Here is a 24340-nt window from a genome sequence, read left to right as displayed (position 1 = left end):
TGCAGGGGTTTTGATTTCGTTGAAGTATCGATTCGAAGTCCTTTCTTACTCCCGGCTGCACCTTTTCATTTCAGGGAGCAGCCCCCCCCCCCCGTGCCGGCTTTGCTCCCGCTTCCCGCCGCGGCGGGGCCGGTGCCGCGGCCGCTCCCCCGGGGCGTCACCGGGTCACGGCTGCATCGGCGGGGCGGGACCTCGGCGGGAGGTGCCCGGCCCTGCCTGGGGGGCCGACGGCGGCCGCGTTCGCACGGGGCAACTCCTCGCTCGCCGATACCAGCGTCGCGGCCGGTGCGTTAAGCGGAGACCCCGGGGCTGAGAGAGGGACGGGCCCGGCGGCAGCGGGCGGGCCCGCTTCCCAGCTGCGGCCAAACCGCCCCGGCAGGGCAGGGGTAGCCGGGTTTACGGGCCCCAACCGCGCCTGGGCGCGCTGAGGGGAACGGGCCCCGGCACCCGCCTGCGCCCGGGGAGATGCGCGGGAGGCGGGCGGGCAGGAGGAGGCGGCCGGAACTGCGCTCAGGCGCTTCCGTTGCGCCCATGCGCTGCCGCCGGCCTGCGGGGCAACAAAGGAGGGCGCCGGGGGGGCCGGGGCGGGCTGAGCCCGGGGAGCCGCGGGGTGAGCAGCGCTGGGGGCGCCGGCCCCTCGGTGGGCCCTGGGCGCCGGGGCGGGGTGAAGCGAAGCGGCGGGAGGCGAGGCCCGGCGCAGCCTGCGGGGCGGAACCGGTGCGGCGCGGGGAGGAGGAAGGGGCCGCAGCCCCGCTAGCTCCGCGCACGGAGGCCTCGGGCCGCGACGGGAGCCGCGGGGGGCTGGGAGGCTGCGGGAAGGCTCGTTGCGGCCTTTCACGGGTGCCCGTGTTTACAGGGCGGGCGCCTCGGCGGGGATGGGGTCGGCGTGATGTCGCCCTGGCAGCGGGGAGCGACCCGGTGGCGACCGGCCCTGCGGCGGGGAAGGTAAGGGGGGGCTGCGGGCCCCCGGGCGGGGCTGTTTGCGGGGTACCCCCCGCTCTGGGTCGCGGTGGGCGCAGTGAAGGGCGGCTTGGCTGCAGCGGGCTGTGTGGGAGAGCTGACAGGAACGGGCCGAGGTGAGGAGAGAGGTCGCCGCTCTTTCAAGCTGAGCTCGATGTCGGGTTTCTTTACAAGTGAGAAAGGCAGCAGGAAAACTTCTGGCACCTCTGGGAGGGAGTCCTGCTGAGGTTCGTCCAAGGGTAGCTGTAAGTTTGGGATCCAGCTGGGTTGGAAGACAAGATAGCAGGTGTGTGGGAGCAGGAGCATCCCTCAGCCTGCTGGTGCTTCTGGGGGAGCATAAACCAGCCGAGATGTGAGCAGGTGTGGGGTGTGATGTGAAGAGCCCAGCAACCGCTTGTATCTACAAGTGTGATCCGGTGGTGCCGAGTGCTGTACGTGCTGGGCCTTCTGTTTGTAAGCCTAAATAAATGCAAGAGTTACCTTTTTTTTGAAAATAAGTGTCCTTTTCAGTACGTCAAAAAGAATGGATGGTGGGTGCTGTAATAGCTGGTGTTAACCAGCCATATAAAGTAACATTTATGTATTTAATTTTTTTTGTAGGCGTGTTGGTCTTGATTTTATGTGCTGAAAGCTGATCCTTCCTCCTCCAAGATGGCATTTGTTACAGCACAAGGGCCTACCGTGGTGGACCAAACCACTTTGATGAAAAAATACCTTCAGTTTGTGGCTGCTCTTACGGATGTCAATACACGTAAGATACTTTGTTTCTATTGAAAGTTACGGTTCTTCCGTAGTTTGTTTAACAAGCCACTGCAATACTGTTTAGACAGCTGATAAATGTTTTGATTTAACTTGAAACTTCATTTGAGTTTTGTTTTTTGAAGAAGCAAAGTGATGAGCAATACTTGCATGAGCCAAAGTGAGTGAGTTGTGTGAGTGTTGTGTGATGGTTGGTTGTGAGAAGTGTGTCTCTTATAACTGGGCCATGATAGCTAAACTGATAAGATCTGATTGCTTCTTTGATCAATAAGCCTGGTGTTTTCCTTTATCATGGAGTTTTTACATTTAATTTTTTCACTTGAATTTCCATTTTCAGCTGATGAAACCAAATTGAAAATGATGCAAGAAGTCAGTGAGAATTTTGAGGTAAAATAAAAAACCCCAAACAACAAAACCCCCCAACCTTCTGAAATGGCAATCTTTCTTGTGCTTGTTGTATGTTGGTTTGATTTCTGATGTTATGTTGTTAAATATTAATATCACATTACTTATGGTTTATATTGTTATACGTAGTTGATTTTAGATTTGTATTTAGGAAATGGTGAGATTATTAAAGAATGACAATATTTGGAGTTTGAGAGCTCTTTCATTCCCTAATCTTTATTCATTAAATATTTAAATAAATGTGAAGTAATAGATTTTTTTTTTTCTGTTTTGTTAAATTATATGAAATCTCTGTATTTAAAGCATTTTTATATTTAGTTCAAATGTGTGTTGTGCCCTCACAAAGCAGAGACCTCTCCAGTTCCTCTGTGTAGTTCCACAGGACAGAAGTGAGGGAGGAGTTGTGAGATACAGAATCTGATATCAGGACTGAAGGTGGCTCTAGTGACACTTTTTGCATAGTAATGAACCATCAAGTTTAGATGAGCAGCAGAAAAAAAGGGATACACAAGTCAAACCAATCCTGTGTTGGCAGAAATTATACTATAGTTGATTACTTAGTTATGATGTGTCTGCTTTGAAATTATAGAGAACTTACTATGTTGTAGAATAAAATCAAGATCTTAGAATCACTGTAATTTTCTGTATCTGTTTTTTTAGTCATGTTGTGATTTGATACCACTATAACGTACTTGTTTTTTACCTGCTTGATTTGAAGTGATCTTGCTATGTCTGTGATACAGAAATATAAATACACATTCTAGTCCTTTTTCATATCTTTGGCTATTTTAAAGTAAGCTTTATGCAGAGTTACATCCAGCAGGTGCTGGGTGTTGAAAGCTCTGCCAGTTTTAGTTGTTTCTGTGTTAGCAGTGGAATTTCCCATCCAGTGCTTTTTGTTGGGTTTGTTTTTTTTTTTTGGTCCAGTGTAATGTGACATAGTGGAATAACAGAGCAAAAGCTGTGCATGCAAGTAAAGCAAAACAAGAAATTAATTCACTACTTCCCATGGGCAGGCAGGGGTTCAGCCATCTCCAGGAAAGCAGGGTTCCATCAAGCATAACACTTACTTGGGAAGACAAATGCCATCACTCTGGATGTCCTCCCCTTCCTTCTTCCCCTAGTTTTACATTGCTGAGCATGACATCATACAGTATGGAGTATCCCTTTGGTCAGTTGGGGTCAGCTGTCCCTGTTGTCCAGCAAGTCTGTTGGAATTGGAGGAAAGAGATTAACTTGTATTCACTTTTGTTTGTTCCACTAATGGTGCTCTGCAGTGTGTCAGCAGATGCAGTCACTGAGTCTATTAAAAAGTCACTGAAAATATTTAATAGAAGTTTTGAATGTAGCTTTTTATTACCTGTATAATGTCTATTGTATCTGTCTCCTCCCTTTTTCTTTTTTTCCTTAATTAGAATGTGACATCATCCCCTCAATATTCTACTTTCCTGGAACACATCATCCCTAGGTTTCTGACATTTCTACAGGATGGAGAAGTTCAGTTTCTGCAGGAGAAACCAGCACAGGTAGCCTGTGTGGAGCATCTCTTACCTTTTTGCATGTGTGCAGCAGACTACTTGTTCTGTGAAGTACTTGATTAACTTAATTAACTGATTTATATGTAGACTTTGTTATTAAAAATAGATCTGTTATTGGAATGTAATTGGGAAAAGTCCAGTTTCTAAATAAGTTGCTTGCAAACTTTGCAAATGTGGCCTTCTATGAAAAATAAAGAACTAGGTGCAATAGAATTTGTTTTGTTACTGAAAAATGACACATTGTTACAAATTACTGACTTTACTGTGGAATGAAAGGCAAAAGTTGAGTTTATGTAGTCACTTAAAACTGGGTTCCTTAAAAGAAGTCTGATGACTTGCATTTTGCAACAGTAAATTTGTTAAGTTTGCCTTATTCACATCCATGGGTGGTAGCAAGCATTCATGTGTCTATAGATAAGCATATGTAGACACAAAATAAAATGGCTTTTTCTCTTTTTAAGCATGCAGAAGTATTTAGCTGAAGAGATGTTGCAACCAGTTGTGTTTTGTGGGCTTTTAAAAAGTTCTATCATGTATTTTTTTTTTCCCCCCTCTACTCGTTTTTACAGCAACTCCGAAAGTTAGTGCTTGAAATCATTCACCGAATACCAACCAACGAGCATCTTCGTCTGCATACCAAAAATATCCTCTCAGTGATGTTTAGATTTCTAGAGGTATTTTTCTTCTTTTCCTTAAAACTGTTTCAAATTTTCAAAAAGATTTTCCTCTTCAACCTCAAAAAGTACTGGGGGTAGGAATTTAAATAACTGCTTCTGGAACAGGGCTTCAGCAGTGTGTGATCCCTGACTTTCTACAGGTTTTCTGCATGTACTTTTCTGCCCTTTGGAAACTTGGATATTACAAATGCAAGGAGCTGCTCTCATGCTAAACAACCTTTCATTCATGAATACTTTTCTGTCTTATATAAATGCAGAGACCTTGTTGTAGAGACTTTGTTTCTTATTTGTAGTTGAAAACATTGTAAATTGAAACTCACAGCAAATAACCTGCTCTGCGTGGAGCTGTGTGAACAGCCCCAGTTGTGTCTGGGAGGCCTTAGAAACAGGTCTGGCTGTACGCAGTAGTTGAAACTTCTGTTTTTTTGTTCTAGTAGGTGTGAATTTAATTTTAGCCACACTGTAAGGCTGGGTGGCAATATTGTATCCAAGGAAAGGCATCTTACTCATACAAATTCATTTTAATGGGGCACTTGCAGGTTGCTGAGATGAGTATGATTTTTATGGGGTTTTGAAGTGCTGACAGAGTAGTTGAAGAAAGCAGCAGCAGCCTCACTGAAGATTTTCTTATTTTCAGACGGAGAACGAAGAAAATGTACTGATTTGCCTAAGAATAATTATTGAATTGCACAAGCAGTTCCGACCAGCAATCACGCAAGAAGTAGGTCACGAATCTTGTTACATTGTATCTAACTTGCCACACGCCTCAGAATCGTTACTTTGTTCCCTTAGGCTTGTTTGTTTGTTGGGATTTCCTGCTGTCCTTTTGTGTTGTCTGGCTGTTGAAACTTTGTATTTAGTTTTGTATCCTTAAAGTAAAGAGGATTGCACAGTGCTAGCATTCCTGGGAAAAAACAAACTGTGAAAGCCTAGTTGTTCTTGCTGTAAGTGTTCATGGGCTGTATTTGAACTATCTTGAGATAACAGATAAATCAGATTCTTTCCAAGTGCAATTTGAATATTGTCAGAACAGAAGGAAACAAGAGAATGGTTTCAGGTTCTTTTTTAAGCATAATGAAAAGTACACTGTAGTGGTGACTAAAGATTTTATGTAATTTTGCTGTTAATACAGAGATTCTAAATTTGTGGGTTTTTTTTTTTTTTGGTTTTTTTTTTTTGTTTTGTTTTTTTTACTTATGGTATTCTGACTTCTTCCCTCCTAGATCCATCATTTTTTGGACTTTGTGAAACAGATTTACAAGGAACTTCCAAAAGTAGTGGTAAGCTTTGTGTTGCTTAAGTTAGCCTTGCTGTAGCCAGGAAACTAGTTTTTGTTTCTTAATTTTATCTCTGAAGGGTATTAATATAATTACTTTTGTATATAGTGATATGTAGTAAAAACTGTTTTAACAAAGATAGATATTTAACAAAGATGTTTAACAAAGACACATTTAAACCCAGACAAATTTACGTTTTGATTTAGATAACCTTCAGTTTCTAGTACACTGTTGTTAGTGTGAGAGTACTGAAGTGAAATTATATAATGAAGCACTAGTCAGTTGGCTGCAGTGGTGTCCATGTAGCCAGATGTGGTTTTTTGAGGGAAGGATGAGATGATGTACTTTTCAATGTGCTTTCACCGTGGATGCCGTTGTCTGCTCTTCCTCACTGACAGAGAACATGTTTGAATATTTTTCTTCAGCAAAATCCCCCTTGGTTGGGGCTACTTTTCTGCTTCTTGCTGTAGTGGGAGTAAAAGATTGCAGGATGTGTGTGTAGTCCTAGTCGATGCTGCAGTGTAAGTGTTGTGTTCAGAGAAGAAAAAACTGCCTGCAATAAGTTGTGGGGAAACATGATGTGGAGGGATTCTGGTGAGATAAATGGCCTTGTGACTGCTACGAGCACGGTTGTATTTTTCTTCTGCTCTTTGCCTGTAGAATCGGTATTTTGAGAATCCTCAGGTGATTCCAGAGAACACCATTCCTACTCCTGAGACAGTTGGCATGATTACAACAATTGTGGTGAAAGTGAACCCTGAGCGGGAGGATAGTGAAACCAGAACAGTGAGTATTCTGGCTGCTCTCTAACTGGGAGACTGTATCACAGCACCCCAGATCTTAGGGGCAGGTGAAGGTAATAGCCTTTCTATTTGCTTGTTTTTCTTATCAAGATTTGTTTGTAGAAGCTGATTGAAACTTACTAGATATTTTCTATGCAGCTGTAATTACAGGATTTTTATTTAATATAATACCAAATGGTTTTGTGCCTTTAAAATGTTATTACTGATAAACGTGGGTCTATTAAGATGAATAGTTACTTTAAAATTTTGTTTTAAATACTTTTTTTGATTAATAATGGAACTGTTTATGAAACATGTATTCTTTCTTTCAGCATTCTATAATTCCCCGAGGATCCTTATCTCTAAAGGTCTTAGCTGAGCTACCTATTATTGTTGTTCTTATGTATCAGGTTAGTATACTCCAGTGTTTTGCATGTAAATACTTTTTATTACCTAATGGCTTGTGTAACTTCCACTAACATGTTCATAAAAATGAATGTAAGGTATCTTTGAGTTTAAAATAGGGTCTAGAAATAAGTTGCTGAGATTTCATTTTTTCTGATTACCTCTGAAAGAATTTAACTGCCAGTGTGACTTGTAAATTTCTCTGATAATGCTTTTTTATTTTTAGCTCTACAAACTGAACATTCATAATGTAGTTGCTGAATTTGTGCCCTTGATTATGAACACTATTATAATACAGGTTTCTACTCAAGCAAGGTAAGAGCATTTTAACAGTATTTTGATGATATTTGGGATAAACTACTTAAATCTGCCATTCAGTATTGCCTCAAATATATTTATCTTATATTGTGTGATTTTTACTTCTAGTTTTAGTGTTTTTAATCTCAAAAATTGCAGTGATTATTTGACTTAGAATTGTCAAAGTTTTGTAGGTGAAATGGACACATCCGAATATTTCCATTATTTGTCACTGTTAAAATCCATAGCTGTGCAGTAGATCCCAATATGTTGGTTGATAATGCATTTTAAAAAAGGGACTTTCTGACAGAAATTCATATTACCGCAGAGAATGTGCTGGAGACCATGTTGGGTAGGACACTTGCTGTTGGTTAATCTTGACCACACCACGAGTGATGCATTTTAGCTCTTCCAAGGTACAGCTCAGATGAAGCCTTGTGATGTTGCAGATACAGGTGCTGCTTTTCCTGCTTCACAGAAGGAGCAGCAAGAGGTGCTGAGCCAGGGCAGCAGGAGCAAGATCTCTTTCCCTATCTGCCTGAATTATCTGAATTAGTGGTTGAAGCTTGAGAGAGACAGACAAGTTTGTGGGTGGGAGAAAAAAAACCTGCCCCGGTTAGGGGAACGGAGCCAAATATTTGATGCTAGTGTATTGGCTTGGCTTTCTGTAGAAAGCTGAAAATTGTATGGCTGCCTCAGGGCTGTGCATTTCTGCTTAGAGCAGAAGATGCTGGGAATTTGAATGGCAGAGAGCTTGTTAAAAATGGGCTCTCCCATGATGATTGTACTCCCTTCCGAAGCAAGAACCTCACTATGAGGTCATTTGAAACCGCTGTGAATTTTCTGAACAAAAATATTAAAGAGGAGGAACAAAATGATAACCACTGTTCAATTTAATTTCAGGCAACACAAACTTTATAACAAGGAACTATATGCAGATTTTATCGCTGCTCAAATAAAAACATTGTCTTTCTTGGCTTACATCATAAGAATATACCAGGTAGGTTGCGTTTTTGTCACTTTGTTACTCTGAGTGCAACAGACCCCTAGGTACTTTGTGTTAGGAAAGTGACAAGCATGACTGCAGTGTGTCAGGGACTGGAGAGAAGAGCACTTGTGCACTGAATCTGAAGATAAAACTACACTTGGTTGTCCTTTCAGAAGTGTCCCCATATGAATGCAAAGTAAAACTGAGCTGTTCACCCTCTCTGCCCCAGGCATTTATGGAACAGCTGTTCTATTTTAGTTTTACAAGTAGATTCCTAAAAGAGAAACAAGCGCTTTTAAATTGCTTGTTGTTTTGTGAATGTAAAGCAAACCTTTCAAATGGGATGTCATCATAATTGCATGCCTGTTATTTTTTTGCAATAGGAATTAGTGGCTAAATATTCTCAGCAAATGGTGAAAGGAATGTTGCAGTTGCTCTCCAATTGCCCAGCTGAGACGGCGCACCTCCGGAAGGAGCTGCTGATTGCTGCCAAGCACATCTTGACAACAGACTTGAGGAGCCGTATGTAGTACTTATTTTTAAAAATGTATCTATAAACTGGAAAGACTTCAGCTATTTCTATGTATTTACTAAATTGCCTTTTTTTTTTTCCTCACTATTGCATGTCTCTGGTTATGTTGGAAGTGCTTGTGATTTTTGTGTTGCCTTCTTTTTCCTTAAAAAAAATAAAATTGTGTAAGATGGCATACTGAACAAATGGCTTTTCTGGCTTTCCAAGCATCCATTGTTTCAAGTAATTATAATTTGATGATAAACATTTGTCTTGGTTTGTAATTGTGCCAGCAATTGTATGGATACTTATAAATCTGTTAACCTGAGTGGAAGTAGTTCTGTCAAAACCTGATACCATATATTTGAGCTCATAGTACTTGCCTCTAGCAGAGGAAAGCCCTTTTTGGTCTGCCTGAATTATCTGGGTTTGGTGGATATATTCTGTTTTGGCAGAATTGTGAAATTGGAGATGAGTCTACTTTGTAAAAGTTTAACTTACATCTTTCCATCTTGGCTGTGTGTACCCCTTTCTTTTCCTTCTGCTAACAGCAGTTATGGGGCAGTGTGATGTCTTGCAGGTATTCTTAGCTTGCAAAAAAAAAAAAGCCTGTTTCCTGGTTCTGATGTTTAGTCATATGGAAAACTGTTTCTTTGGCTGTTTTTCTAAATAAATTAGCTTAGTTGTTCTACATTTTTCAGCCCCTGCTTAACAACCTCTGAACTTCACCAGTTACATCAAAATTAAACAGAGGAGTGATGGCTTAAGATAGGGTGTTCTTCATCCGTTGTGAGCTTTAGTGTTTAAGTAGTGGACAAGACTTGAGTTAGTGTCTCTGGAGGAATGAAGAGCAGTGTGAATTTAGCAATTCCTTGCCCTTGGCCAGCAGGCTGCTGTTTTAGCACACATGTTGATAACACAAACCTGCAGCCCTGCTCTTGGCTACCTGGCAGCTCCAAAGTGGATCTAGAGGGGGAAATACTTAAAAATGCCAAGGAAAAGAGGGACTGTTTTATTGCAGGAGGAATTGAGTGTGAAGAAGAGAAGAAGTGGGCTATAAAGTGTGTGAAGATCTGTAAAAGATAAGGCTTTGGTCATTCTGTTGGTGCAGTTCAACTATTTGGCAAAATGAGTGTTCATGTTTGTGGATCTTGCCATTGACATTGTTGTTCTCAGTGAAGTAATCTTTCAAACTGAATCTTCTGTGTTGATTGAGAACTGATGAATAACACCGTATATCTTATTGTGGTGCATTTTTTCTGCATGGAACTGTGGTCCTGATTCCTAAAGGAGAGGGCAGAGCTGAAATTGTACTCACTTTCTCCACTGTTATCACTGTAAAGACTGCCCCTGTCTAAGAATAATTCATGTCAGCAAAATGTATTATGCACATAAATGTTAGATGGAGGTTTTAAAACCTGACATAGAATCCAAACAGAATTTAAAAACTTGTTTATTTTCATCCTTATTAAGGATCCTTATTAATCCTTATTAAGCCATTCCTTTTGAGAGTTTTTACTGAGATGTCCATTTCAAAAAGCTAGAATGGTTTGTGTGGCTTTTCTGAAATTCTAAGTGTCTGAACAATGTGAACATTTGTTAATTTCAACATAAAATATTCTCATTATGAAGTTTAATGAGACAGTTCCATTAGTGGTCTGGTGTAAACAATTTATTATTGCTTGCTTTACTTTAATTTCTCTTACTAGGTCCCATTAAGAGTAATAGGACAATGCAGAACTATTTATGTTAAATGTGTTCAATACTCAAACTCATTACTGTATTTCAATTTGCATTTCCTTTGCTGTTTTTAATTGTCACAATTTGTATCTTCATCTCTTTTCTCTGCTAACACTAGCACATCTAAAACTAATTTGTTTTATCAAACAGAGTGGTTTGATCAAAGATGATTCCTTTCTAACAATCTTTTTGACTCAGCTTGTTTCTCCACAGCGTTATTTGTTGGCTGTGACTGATTTTTTTTCTCCTGTCATGACTGCTGTGGTGGTTGATTTGTAAAATAATGGATTGTCTTTGCATGTAAAATCTTTATTCCTATTTATTTCCTTTTTATTCTGTAAGTCTTTCATATCTCCATCCCCCTAAAAAGCAATGCTGATGCTCTCCTTTTATCTTCCTCTGTGTTTTTGCAGAACATGACATTCTCTTAAAGCAAATATATTTACCACATTGTCCCATTCACTTAAGTGGACCTCACAGATTTCTGGTCTATTTCAGTTTTCATTCAGAAAATGCTGGATTTCTATCTTTAGTATTGTTTGGAAATCTGTGGAGAATGAGGGTTGCTGGATGATTCTCTTGTTACTTGGCATTAAGCAAAAAGTGTTAATAAGATTTAGCTTGCTGCATTACTTGGAGGTGGGAGAAGTTAATCCTTCCTGCCATTTCCATCATCTGCCTTTAGGGTGGTGTGACCTCCATAAACTTGTTGATCTCTATATTTAAAAAAGAAAATGCTTCTTTGCTCTTGCTTTGTCACTTGGTTCTATTACTAAAATCTTCCTTCTTTTTTCCCTGGGCCCCACGTTGCATGTATTCCTCTTTAAGTTCTGGGATACAGCCTGAATGTTCAGAAGCCAGACAAAATAGAGCTGTGTTGTATATTGTGGCCCTTTCCAGTAACTTGTTAGTTACATTTAAAAAGTTGTGCAAAGTTGAAAAGAACATAAACGTTTTTTCTCTTTCCAGATGTAACTGGTTTTGTTTTATCAATGCTGTGGCTTTGCCTGTGTGCTGTAGTGTTGCTCAAGGGGCAAGTGTCAGTGGAGCTCATAGTCACAAGAGGGTGATTGAAAGTTTCCTTGTAAATGACACTGCCTTTTGGAAGCTTCAGCAGTGAATTTTAGAATAAACTCATTTTCTGATTGAGGTTTAAATACCTAAGTTAGTGGATTAATGCTTAATGATTTTAAAATAATTCTTTTTTTTTTTTTAATTATAGAATTTATTCCATGTATGGATAAGCTATTTGATGAATCTATACTAATTGGCTCTGGATACACTGCCCGAGAAACGCTGAGGTATGACAGAAAGTTTGGAAGAGCTGTCTGAGTGCTTGGCATGGCTGGTGTCTTTCAAGGTTTATTAATATTTACAACAGTGCCTGTATAGGGTCTTAAATTTATTGTGTTAAATAACGGATTTTATTAGCTTGTAATACTGGAAAGGCTTTTGCTACTGTGAAGAGGGGTTGTTGTTCAGCACTGATGGCTCAGTGTGGCAGTGTGAGCATATGCCAACATGAAATAAATAGGTGAATGAAAAGTGTTTCATGTTTTTGAATTGAAGAGCACAACCAAATTGGTGGTTATGGTGAAATCAACGCAATATCTTTCCCATATTTAATGAAACAGTGTAAAATCTGAATGAGATTTAAACGGTTTTGTCAATAAGTCCCTTAGAACTTACTCATTTGCAATTGAGAAAAAAAAAGAATGGGGAGAATACTTAGTGTCTCTGTCTTCAATAGTCTGCTAGTTTTGAGGTGCATTTGCTGGCCAAATTCAAATAAGTGAACAAGGAGGATTAATTCCTCTTGCTTAAGGAGCAAGTGTATCTTACTGACAACATGCAGTAGATTAGAAGTATTGGCTCTACTTGGTGCTTAAACCCTGTATTTGGAAAGAAAGTATTTTAAAAAAATTATCTGTTTTTATAACTACTTTTGAAATAATGAATCAACAATAATTAATTGTGAAGCAGCTTGTCAACACTGTCTAAAATGTGACCTAAACCATGCTAATTTGCTGTTAACTGTATGTGGATCAAACTGTGTGCTGGGGATATTCAGCAGTGGGGGAGGAAATACCAGAGAGGGAATATTAGTATTGTGGGACAGATGAATGCATCTTTGGTTAGTACAGGTTATGATTCTCTTGTGTAACTGAAGAAGCCTTATGACCTCTGGATTTGCATATAAAAATAGAACATTTGGTTTTAAAATCTTGGAAGTGGCTCCAGGTAGTAATTACTGGTTAAATCCAATAACAACAATGCTAACTGTCCTCCATGTGTTTTCTTTGTTTCTTGTTTTCACCCATAGACCTCTTGCATATAGTACCCTGGCGGACCTGGTGCATCACGTCCGTCAGCACTTACCCCTCAATGATCTCTCCCTTGCTGTCCAGTTATTTGCCAAGAACATTGATGATGAGTCCTTGCCTAGCAGTATCCAGACAATGTCTTGCAAGCTTCTGCTAAATTTGGTAGACTGTATCCGCTCTAAAAGTGAACAGGAAAATGGAAATGGTAGAGATATTCTTATGAGAATGCTGGAGGTATTGATTTGTTTAAAACATTTGATAATAAGTTGAATATCCCATTTTATAGCATGTTGTCAATCACTTTTTACTTTCTGCTTTCTTGAGAACTGTATGTGGAAGCAGTCTCCCTTTTAATGCTTTAGAGGAGGGCTTCTTCAAATGCTGTGCAACTGGGATAGTATCTCAAGTATAGTGGTGATTCTTTGCTACCTCAGCTCATTCATTCAGTGACTTGCTTAAAAGCAGGAAACTGAATTTCTATGATGCAGGGAGTAGCTTAACTGCTACTGTTTTATTTTTTAAATTTTCTTTTAAATTTTAGTTGTAATCTCCTTTTTCCCCCCCACTTAAGAGTATTCAGTAATTTTTTTGGGTTTATTTTTTTCTGTCTTCTTGCTATGTGTGTGTTTTTTTTAACCCTGAAAGGGGATTATCTTGCAGTTTTTTTGGGTTTTTTGTTATTTTTAAAAATCAGGGATGCACCCAAAAAGCTGTCATCAAGTTTCAAGTGAAACACTACCTGCCTGCTGTAACCCAGTTGCTAATGGAAAAGGATTGCCTAGTGTTTCTTCTGCCACAACATAAAGATACACTCAGTTGTAGAGTAAAACGTTTGTAGGGTGAATACTGGTTTAATCTGATTTTGGGATGTGAGAACTTGTCTTGAAATCTAAATCAAATTAGGGTTAACACTTGAAGATAACTGAGAAAGCTGGATGACAGCTTTTTTGGGAACAGGAGATCTAGGAACTCTGAGTGCAGTGCATCCCCTCCACCTTTGACTCTTCTCTGTCTCTGCCAGACTGCTGTGGTTCTCAGTGCACTAGGGAAGATATTTAGTCATTTTAGTCACCTCCAGATTATTTGATATTACCTTCAAGTCTTTTTTTCTTAAGGTATTGGTAGTTTAAGCAATGGCTTTTGTCCTAAAAACAAAACACAGATGATGATGCAAGTGAGAAATCTTGATGTTATATATTGGAAAGGATTTTTATTCCATATTTCTTGAAGCTTTCTAGTAGGGTTTGTCTTCCAAATAAACAACTTAAACTACTTAAAAAATAAATCTGTAATACAGCACAGTTGTTTGGTCATTTATTAATCAAATTAAAATCTGTAATTATGTCAATTCAGAGAAGATACAGCTAGGGAAGAAGGCAGTGTGGGAACTGTGGTGGTAGTGGTGAAATACCAGAGCAAGCCAAGTAGATCTAGACTCTAAAATCTGGGAAGTACATAAAATTTTAAACAGAAACCTTGTGCTGCATGTTCCTTGTTTAGTATCAGCCATAAAGCAGAAATGTTGGGGACCACTCTTCTGCAGGATTGGTTGTTGCTTTCTAAATCTAACGTACTGTGTAAAATCAAAACGTAAACCTATGGTGGATGCATCTTCTAATACATCTGATGTACATTACCTGTACATACACAAGGTTTTTATACTTAATAGTAAATATTTAGAGACTGAAATATTGTTTAAAATATGAATTAAAATATCTTTTAATTTTAATTAATTTTTAGTTGATTTTGCTAATTTTCAGCAAATATTTTTACATTTGGAACTTGCTAAAAGTAAGCAAACTGTTGATTCACTTAAAATTTTTGCTGGGATTTGAATGACTTCAGAAATACTTTGTTGTAAATTTTATTGATCTTGGTGTGCTGACTTGAAGCATTAGAATGGCTTTTGAAGAAGAAACTTATTTTGTTTTTTCTTCCCCCTCCCTGCTCTGCCTTTCCTGTGTGTGCCTTAGGTTTTTGTTCTGAAATTTCACACTATAGCACGATACCAGCTCTCTGTGATTTTTAAGAAGTGCAAGCCCCAATCTGAGCTGGGGGCTGCTGAAGCCGCCTTACCGGGAGTACCCACAGCAGCAAATGCAGCACCTGTTCCTGTCCCATCTCCTGCCCCAGCCACTCCAGTGGCCCCTGCACCAGTACCTGTATTTGAAAAACAAGGGGAGAAAGACAAAGAAGATAAACAGACATTTCAGGTCACAGATTGCCGAAGCTTAGTAAAAACTTTGGTCTGTGGTGTCAAGACAATCACGTGGGGCATAACATCATGCAAAGCTCCTGGGGGTAAAACTGCATAATATTTAACTACATTTATCTTTTGTAATTCTACAATTGAAACTCTCTAGTATGAAAGCAAATAATATTTTTAATGGTTAACTACTGTCTTTACCTTCTTGCAGAAGCACAGTTCATTCCCAATAAGCAGTTGCAACCTAAGGAGACTCAAATCTATATAAAATTGGTAAAATACGCAATGCAGGCTTTAGATATTTATCAGGTATGTAACCTGGCTGCATAACACTCTTCTTTATACAGTTACTGTGTGTTATATGTTTTAATAACCATCTATTTGTCAGCTGAAAGAGAAATTTCCTGTGTGGTTTATTTGCATTGAGTCTTTAATTTTAGGACTATGGCTAGTGGGCAGTTCTGTGAATTCCAAAGTACTTGTCATGTGCAAGGAACAATTATTTTCCTAACAGCTGTTATTGTCAGGTCAGGTCAGACTAAAAATTATTGTTTTCACGTAGTGGATTTTGTCTTCAAAGAGATAGCTGGGCTATCAGTTGAAGCATTGACATAGCTATGTTTATCTTCTGTAGTTATACAAAGTACTGATGAAGTGTAGATGTACATGATTTGGAATTAAGTAACTTTAAAAATACGCTATGATATCTCCTGCTGTTGTCTTTTCCCACTTCTGACTTCATGGTTTTAAAATCTGTGCTGGAAACACTATTTTAATATTTTAATTATTCCTTCTGGCTCTTATGCCCAACTTGGAATGGTACAGGGCTTGCATGTGAAACCTGTAAAATCTCAGTTTTTTTCAGAAGGTATTTTAAGAATAGAGGGGGAAAATGACTCAAATTCCATGTCTTCTCAATTGCTGTAGGTCCAAATAGCAGGAAATGGACAGACATATGTTCGAGTAGCAAACTGTCAGACAGTCAGAATGAAAGAGGAAAAGGAAGTTCTGGAACATTTTGCTGGTGTGTTCACAATGATGAACCCTTTAACTTTTAAAGAAATCTTCCAAACTACTGTTCCTTACATGGTGGAGAGAATCTCAAAAAATTATGCTCTTCAGGTACTATGTTTTTGTTTACTTTTTTTTCTTTGGATAGTAGGCAGCATGTAGGAAATAGCTTGTGCTTTGAAGTGGGGTTGTAAATAATAATGTTGAAATTGGCATGCAAGATTTGAAGCAGTCTTGTTTTGTTCAGGTTGTTGTGTTAATGGTCTGGTGTTTTATAGAACACGTCCTATAATATACATTGAAATGGATAGTTCAGTTAAATGCATGATTGTTTTCCACTGAGGATAAGCTGAGCCACTTGAGTAGCAGTGGAGATGGGGAAAGAAATTTGTTGTAGTTCTTTATTTTAAACAGGTAGTGTGTTTATCCCTCTGTTCTTTTCATTACAGCAACAGTAACTCCTTTGTGTTTTCCTTTTATAGATTGTTGCCAATTCCTTTTTGGCAAACCCTACTACTTCTGCCCTTTTTGCTACAATTCTGGTAGAGTATCTTCTGGACCGACTGCCAGAAATGGGCTCTAACGTGGAACTCTCCAATCTGTATCTCAAGCTGTTCAAGTTAGTCTTTGGCTCAGTTTCGCTATTTGCAGCTGAAAATGAACAAATGCTGAAGGTAAAGGTCATTTGTGTTAAAACAAACAAAAAAATACTCTGTTTTGACTCTTTAATACATTCTTGAGATGTCTGAAGGAACTTAAGAGCTGTATGCTGTCTGACTTTTGATAGTCTTTTGTGTTTGAACCACTGTCCATCTCCATTATTTCCAAATACTAACTACCTTGCCTTATAAATAAGAGATGGTTTCTGTGAATGGTTTGCCTCATATTTGAAACTATTAAGTTCTGTACTCATTCTGATTATAAATGACTGATGTGTGCTCGTGGTCTGATTGGGATTGCCATAAACCCGTGAAACTTCCCAGTCAGCATATGCATATATCTTTGCATATTTTTTTCCCTATGTTTCTGTATTAACTTAAGAGTTTTGCTTAGACAGGAGGCACTTTTTTTTGTGTTGGTGAATGTTGTTCATGTACATTTCTTCATGTGCCTCTTGAGTTAGGTAGTTCTGTGCTCTTGAAAAGTCTGGATTAAGGAATACCATTTTTTTCTATTGACAAAATATTGTTGGTGTATTCCAAGGATCTGTTTATGTCGAGGAGATGATCTCATTATTCAGTGAGTTTAGAAATAGTGAGTTTAGAAATACTGAGCTTGAAGCAGGAGGGGGCTTTTCTCATAAAAGTAACAGCTGCCTATATCCAGAAGAAACATCTAAGATGTTAATTGAGTGCTGCAACTTCTCTCATCAGCTCCTTCATTTTCTCTTCCCTCTACCTTAAAATAAACAAAATTTGTGAGGTAGGTAACCATGTGGTAATTGGTTCTGTGCTTAACGATTTGTTACAGCAGGATTAGTTCAGTTTTCTGGGTAGAACAGAGTAGAGACTCCTGATTTTCCAGATTCTTTGAAATGTAAAAATAATATGAAGCAGTATTCATAAGTAATATGAAACCATATTCATATAATCTTGCTTAAATTCTTCTCATTTGTCATCAGAATCAAGGTCATTTGGAATTTATAAGCTGGAGATCCAATTTTGAGTGTGATTTACTACCTTCACAGTTTCATGCTTTTGCTGCTTTTTTTTTTCTTTCTGCAGGATTGATGATATGGGCCTTGGGTAGACAATTTAATTGAATGATGAAGGCTATTTGCAGCATTTGCATAGCAATGCAGAAAGCTTTTAGATGTTAATAAAATCCAGACTTGTGTCACTGTTTGTCCCTGTGAGAATCCTTGCATTTATCAACTATTTTTAATGGTTCCTGCAAACAGTGAATGTCCTCTAGAAAGGCTGCTAATCCAACAACCAATTACTTACTTGTAGAAGTTTGTTTTCAAAGTGAAATTCACTAAAATTAAGAAGTAGTGATGAAGTTAGATCAGGAGTAAAATAATATTGTGACATGTCATCTCGTGTCATTTTGACACGTGATTTCTTCTTCACATCCCTAGGTTCTATGGAGCAAATATTTTTCATTGTGTCAGATTTGCAGAAGGTTTTTTGTTTTAAAAAAGTTACTGCTTGGAGTAGCAAGGAAACTTTGTCATCTGGCTAATATGAAAGCAGGGTTTGATTAATTAAAGAATGCTCTGGATTCTTGATATTGTTCAAATTCAGATTTACTTTTTAACAGCTCTTCAACAGTGGTGTAAAATGAGCCTGGTATCAAAGTACTTGGAATAGCTGAAGGTTTTTGATCTGAAAAACTTGTCTCATGTTAAACTCTTGTACAGTACAATGATGATAAAATTGATATTTTATTAATCTTCAAGCTTTATTTTTTTATAGCCACATTTGCACAAGATTGTGAACAGCTCTATGGAACTTGCACAGACTGCCAAAGAGCCCTATAACTATTTCCTGCTGCTCAGAGCACTGTTCAGATCTATTGGAGGAGGCAGCCATGATCTCTTATATCAAGAATTCTTGCCGCTGTTACCAAACTTACTACAAGGTAGAACAAGACCTTCTTCCCCACCCCGGTTTCTTCTTATATAAGTGGTAGTAATAATTATGTTGTGTAATTAAAAAAAACAAAGTAAAATTCTAACCCTGATAAGTAGCTTCTGATCTTGAGCTTAGCAGTTGATGAAATATTTTGAATGTGGCTTACTTTTATTTATTATCAGCTGCTTCAGGCTCCATAGTTTTGGCTGCTTCGCAGTTTCTGCTGCTTGTTTTTCTACTTTTCGCTGGGGGGACATTGGGGTTTTTTCTTTGTTTCTTTCATTCAATTTTTGCTATGGATAACTTGGTTAGCATAAAGCACTGATGGATAAGAGTAATAGCAGAAGCAGTGTTGCCAGCCTGTCGCTGGTTTTGTGGGAAGAGCATTACAGAGAAGCTCTGGTTGTCCTGTCTGGTTGAGAGCATGTGTGTGCACCTGCAGGTGTGTGATAAAGAGAAGTGCAAGTGATGCCAGTGTGTGAAAAGACATGGAAATAACAATCAGTTTGATTAATTGAGCATTTGTTCTTGCAAGGACTGTGTTCCAGAGATACTGAGAATGAGCAAGGAGATGTGGGGAACTACTTAAATCTAAGGACAAGCTAATAGGAACAATTCCAGGAATGTGAAATCCTGTGGTTCCCATCTACAGCTCTAGGGGTGGTTTTTGTTGTAGCTAGCAAATATGTATGTTATCTATACATCATTATGTAAAATACATGTCAGAGTAGAAGTGCCAGGTAGGTTTATGGATTATATTAAATCTCAGCGGGGAGAAAAAAGAAGGTGAGCAATGTGTTGATGAGTCTGTATGGGACAGTGAATGTACTTGAACTCATTTAATGTTTCTTTTCAGGATTCCAGGTATTTGAAAAACAAGTTGTTCTGTGTGCATTTTTTTTATATTGCTACAAGGCTGAGGTTTGAGTCAAATTATCTGCTAGTTATATTGAGTCTAATATTAAATTTTAGAATATGCATAGATTTAATTTATATGCATGTATCTGCAAAGACATTCACTGCATGCAATCCTTACATCTAAGTTATAATTATGAATGGTATTTTGTAAATATGTTATTTACAGAGCTATAACTTCTACAGAATTTAAAAATATCAGGTTATTCTGAATTTGGGAAATAGCGATTTTTAACAATAAACTGTCTTCTTCCTTTGAGTGTATAACTTATCAATGATTTTCAGGACTTAATATGTTGCAAAGTGGCCTTCATAAACAACACATGAAAGACTTGTTTGTAGAGCTCTGCCTCACTGTGCCGGTTCGTTTGAGTTCATTGCTGCCTTATTTGCCAATGTTGATGGATCCCTTGGTGTCAGCTCTCAATGGATCTCAGACCCTGGTTAGCCAAGGCTTAAGAACTCTTGAATTGTGTGTGGATAACTTGCAGCCAGACTTTCTGTATGATCACATTCAGCCCGTTCGAGCCGAGCTCATGCAGGTAAACATGTTGTTTCCTGTTGGACCACAAGAGGTCATGGATTCACTAGATATTACTAGAAATTTGTGTGAACCTTTAGTTATAAAAACTTGAAAAATCTGTTGTGGGAACCATACCAGTCTATTTTTTTATGTAAAATGCCAGTTAATGTTGTGCTGTTGAACTGGAAAACTGAAAAATTTGAAAATGAATTAATGATTTATTCTATATCTCTTGTTAAGGGGTTAAAGTTAAGACTTGTGGCTGAATAGCAAGAGTATTTCTATGTTTAAGATAAGTTGGTACAGAAAATGATTAAAATTTGTTCATTTCTTAAAAGCAAAACAAGAAAAGCTGATTGCTTTCAGCATATCATGATTGACAGCTATATGAAGTATTAGATATACAGTGAAGATGATGTTTGGAACAGTGTTTTAAATTTGATTATTTCCCCTAGTGCAGTGCTTGCATTTACTTTATCCTTTAGTGTATTTGCTTTTTGTATTTCAAAACTAATTCTATGAGGTTAATTCACTTCAGACTTTATTGGCCTTTGTGCTTCTTTTTTTAATTATTTTTTTAAAAATTATATTTTGTTTATCTAATATTAGCCATAAACATGAAATTACATTTTGGTGTGGCAAAGATTTTGTAGCTGACCAGGTTAATCTAATCTAAAACTGCACTAAGGGCAACCTTGTTACAAAGCACTTGAACTGCTGAGAACAGAGAAGAATACTTTTATTCTACCTAGAAAAGTATTTTCTGGAAGTTATGCAGGATCAATTATGCAGATACAAGGATAACTGGGGTTTTTTTTGACCATTTTTAATGTTACAATTTGAAAAACTTTGAAGTGCAATTGACCTGACCACGTAATACTTAAAATACTTGCAGGCCTTGTGGCGCACGCTGCGCAATCCTGCAGACAGCATTTCTCATGTGGCTTATCGTGTACTCGGTAAATTTGGTGGAAGTAACAGGAAGATGTTAAAGGAATCACAGAAATTACAATATGTAGTCACAGAAATCCAAGGACCCAGTATTACAATTGAATTTTCAGACTGTAAAGCATCCATTCAGCTCCCAATGGAAAAGGTAAGGGCTTAAGTTATTTTCTGTGCTGATAAACTGTCTTACTCAATTTTCCTTTATTATAGATTTTTGGAAGTTTGTTTGCTTGTAAGAAGTTGATAAAATCTGGGGTATGTCTGCAGCTCCAGATATGTGTTAAAGAATATCCAACACTATAGAATTTACGTAGTTAAAAGTAGGTTTTAGGATCTGCCATGAAACTTTGCATTTATAAAAGCTCAGCAAATACCACCCTAGCTTCAAGTCTGCTCTCACAGGCATTCTCTGCGTTTCTTAATTTGGGCATTCCAAATTGTGCGTACTTTTCAAATACTTTAAATACATTGCTCCCTTGGTTAATCACCTAGTTGCAAGCATTAAGAACAAGAAATTGTTTGGTTGCTATCTACCTGTTATCATTCCAGGCAATTGAGACTGCTCTGGACTGTCTGAAGAGCGCCAACACAGAACCCTATTACCGGAGACAAGCGTGGGAAGTCATCAAGTGTTTCTTAGTAGCTATGATGAGCCTGGATGACAACAAACATGCATTATACCAACTCCTTGCACATCCCAAGTATGACCATTCTTTAAACGTAAATGTGTATGTAAAATTTATAGTGTCTTTAGAATAAGCTAAATTAGAGACAATGGTTATCTAGGCAATGTGTTCTTCATGGGTTTTTTGCCTACTGGCTTATCCTGCTTCCTTTTGAGTCAATGCAGGAAGAGGAATTTTGTCAGAATGTTGTTTAATGCCAGTGACGTGTGAATGTTTCATACTTCAATTTTCCTCCCCTAACCACTGTCCAGTGTTTATTCTGTGATGTATGATTAGGCTTTTAAAAATTAATTTTAATTTAATAACTTCAAATAGTTGTAATATTCTGGTGCTTAATTGCATTCTAAATGTTAACTTAGATGTGTATTCAAAGTATCACAACCTATTTTTTTAACCAAGGAAGGGAGATATGAAATGCAGTTTCATTTGGTGATTGAACTATATCATAGTCACACATATAACCTATGCTTGTCTTAATGCAGAGGCTTTTTATTGAATGTTTTTGTTTTATAACTGTAATCACTGATACTTAATGAGTTCATTGCTTTTAGAGAACTTTGACACCTGTGCCCACAAAGTGTGTGTGACTTTGAGCCTTGCAGTGTAGTAACTGTAGCTAAAGTGTATGGTAGCTTTTAGAATTTGGACTTGTTAGACTTGACATAAATATAGCTTTGCAATGAATAGGTTTCATTGGGCAGTGATTTGATAAATAATGTTTCCATCTTTCAAGATTTAAATCAAATGTCATTTTAAAAAAGGGAAAATGTCAAAATATTGAAAATAACATTCTGTAATTGAGTTGCAGTGTGATGCCTGTATACCTATTATTTGTGTGTATGTGGGCTTCTTCTGAACCACTGGCTTTAAATGTTCCTGATGAAATTGAGCTATCCATCATGTTTGAGACCAGTGGTTGACAAAATTAATACAGACTGAGTGAACTGGTCTAACACCATCAAAATGAAGGGACGACAGGAGGTGGGGAAGGAGTTGGGTATTGAGAGCAAACTTTAAATCAAGTACTTGATGTGCTCATGATTGAGCTGCCAGTACTGCAGGGTGGGGTTATAATGAACTTGGTGTTGTCTTTCAGCTTTACTGAGAAGTCCATACCCAGTGTGATTATTTCCCATCGATACAAAGCTCAGGACACTCCAGCTCGTAAAACCTTTGAGCAGGCATTGACAGGGGCATTCATGTCAGCAGTCATCAAAGATCTGAGGCCCAGTGCTCTGCCTTTTGTAGCCAGCTTAATCCGCCACTACACAATGGTGGCAGTGGCTCAGCAGTGTGGTAAGTCAGGAGGAACAAAGGTCATGGCGAATGTCATGAGAAGTGGAGAGGTTAATACTTTTTCTAACAGTAATTTGTTATAAGCAAGTGATGATATTGCAGTTGCTTCTGGGTAGATATGTTGTTTGTTGTTTGATGGCTTAGTTATGTTTTAGTTATTTTGAGCAGTGAAAAATTATTAAGCAAGTTTTAGAAAACAGTCACCTAATAATATTTTTCAAATGCTGCAGCCAAGGAAATAATTACAGCTCAGAACAGTTTATATGTCATGAGCGTTTGTGTAACTAGATATACACAGTTATCCTTGCAGGTTTTTGAATTGGGTTGTTTCCACTTGTGGTTTTGATGGGCCATGAGAGGAACTAAGTGAACATTAGAGCACTGCAGTGTCTCCTGTCTGTGATGTGAAATTTTTGTTTGGAGTGAACTCTGAAAAGTAATGGAGGAAAAGACATGGTATAAGCATACCACTCTTCATTGTCACATTAATATAACTTGAATTTTTATGATTCTTCATTTTAATTAAATCTTCTTGCAGTGCATAGTCTAGTGCGTAGAAGAAAATATTCAAGTAGATGGAATCTTTTTTTTCTTCTAAGAGTGAACACTGCCTTACAATCCATTTATATGCAAATAGACACAGTGGTTACTGGTTTTGCCATTAGCTAGTCAGAGAAGTAGTAAAATCTAATGGAAAGACTATTCATATTTAAATACCCATTGTTTTAGCTTTTATTCTGCTCTCTCTTTTCTTCTCCAATACAAATTACAGGTCCTTTTTTGCTGCAGTGCTATCAGGTTGGAAGCCAGCCAAGCACAGCCATGTTTCATAGTGAAGAAAATGGGTCAAAAGGCATGGATCCCTTGGTGCTGATTGATGCCATAGCAATCTGCATGGCATATGAGGAGAAGGAGCTCTGCAAAATAGGAGAGGTGGCTCTAGCAGTGATATTTGATGTTGCAAGCATTATCTTGGGTTCAAAGGAAAGGGTAATATATATATATTTTTTAATTTTTTTTTTAAAATAGAAATGGTCTAGTTTCAACCAATGCAATTTTGCTTTTAAAATTCTGTAGGCTACCAGGGATCTCAAAAACCAAACTGATACATTTCTTTGTTTTCAGGCTTGTCAGCTTCCCTTGTTTTCATACATTGTGGAACGTTTATGTGCTTGCTGTTATGAACAAGCCTGGTATGCTAAACTAGGAGGGGTTGTGTCCATTAAATTTCTTATGGAACGACTGCCACTGATTTGGGTCCTCCAGAACCAGCAGACTTTTTTAAAGGCACTTCTCTTTGTTATGATGGATCTAACTGGAGAGGTATTTAATTAATGAATTATATAAAATACTATGGGGATTCACTGTCACTTGTATAGAAAACATTTGTTTGTTTGTTTGTTTTCTTTCTGTGTTTAGTTTGAAAGGTGTTCATCTTACCAAAAAGCTCTATGTTGTTAGAGATACCTAGAAATGTAGCTTGGCCTTTTCTCTATTGGGAATCATATGGTGACAG

The 24340-nt window shown here is 38.3% G+C and overlaps 1 protein-coding gene across 3 annotated transcripts in view; it reads left to right on the top strand.

The window, feature by feature from the left end:
* Positions 1-204: 204 nt before the first annotated feature.
* The window catches only part of TRRAP (transformation/transcription domain associated protein), a 90109-nt gene continuing 65973 nt past the window's right edge, over positions 205-24340 (top strand). The window contains exons 1-25 of one of the 3 annotated variants that reach the window (XM_051632070.1): positions 205-285; positions 1561-1711; positions 2057-2106; positions 3540-3650; positions 4232-4336; positions 4977-5060; positions 5563-5619; positions 6277-6402; positions 6731-6808; positions 7030-7118; positions 8004-8100; positions 8472-8610; positions 11562-11640; positions 12663-12897; positions 14637-14964; positions 15081-15178; positions 15797-15991; positions 16363-16554; positions 18298-18463; positions 19657-19913; positions 20790-20990; positions 21392-21543; positions 22625-22824; positions 23597-23814; positions 23950-24147. In XM_051632070.1, coding sequence (XP_051488030.1) covers positions 1612-1711; positions 2057-2106; positions 3540-3650; positions 4232-4336; positions 4977-5060; positions 5563-5619; positions 6277-6402; positions 6731-6808; positions 7030-7118; positions 8004-8100; positions 8472-8610; positions 11562-11640; positions 12663-12897; positions 14637-14964; positions 15081-15178; positions 15797-15991; positions 16363-16554; positions 18298-18463; positions 19657-19913; positions 20790-20990; positions 21392-21543; positions 22625-22824; positions 23597-23814; positions 23950-24147 — 3555 coding nt within the window. In that variant the 5' untranslated portion in view covers positions 205-285; positions 1561-1611. Of the gene's footprint in view, positions 286-884; positions 946-1560; positions 1712-2056; positions 2107-3539; positions 3651-4231; positions 4337-4976; positions 5061-5562; positions 5620-6276; positions 6403-6730; positions 6809-7029; positions 7119-8003; positions 8101-8471; positions 8611-11561; positions 11641-12662; positions 12898-14636; positions 14965-15080; positions 15179-15796; positions 15992-16362; positions 16555-18297; positions 18464-19656; positions 19914-20789; positions 20991-21391; positions 21571-22624; positions 22825-23596; positions 23815-23949; positions 24148-24340 lie in introns of those variants that run through there. The other 2 variants (XM_051632068.1, XM_051632069.1) reach the window with 2 other exon arrangements.

This window comes from Apus apus, chromosome 14, assembly GCF_020740795.1.
Source record: "Apus apus isolate bApuApu2 chromosome 14, bApuApu2.pri.cur, whole genome shotgun sequence".
Lineage (NCBI taxonomy): Eukaryota > Metazoa > Chordata > Aves > Apodiformes > Apodidae > Apus > Apus apus.
The sequence above is the reverse complement of the archived record's forward strand: the minus strand, read 5'-3'. Positions and strand labels throughout refer to the sequence as shown.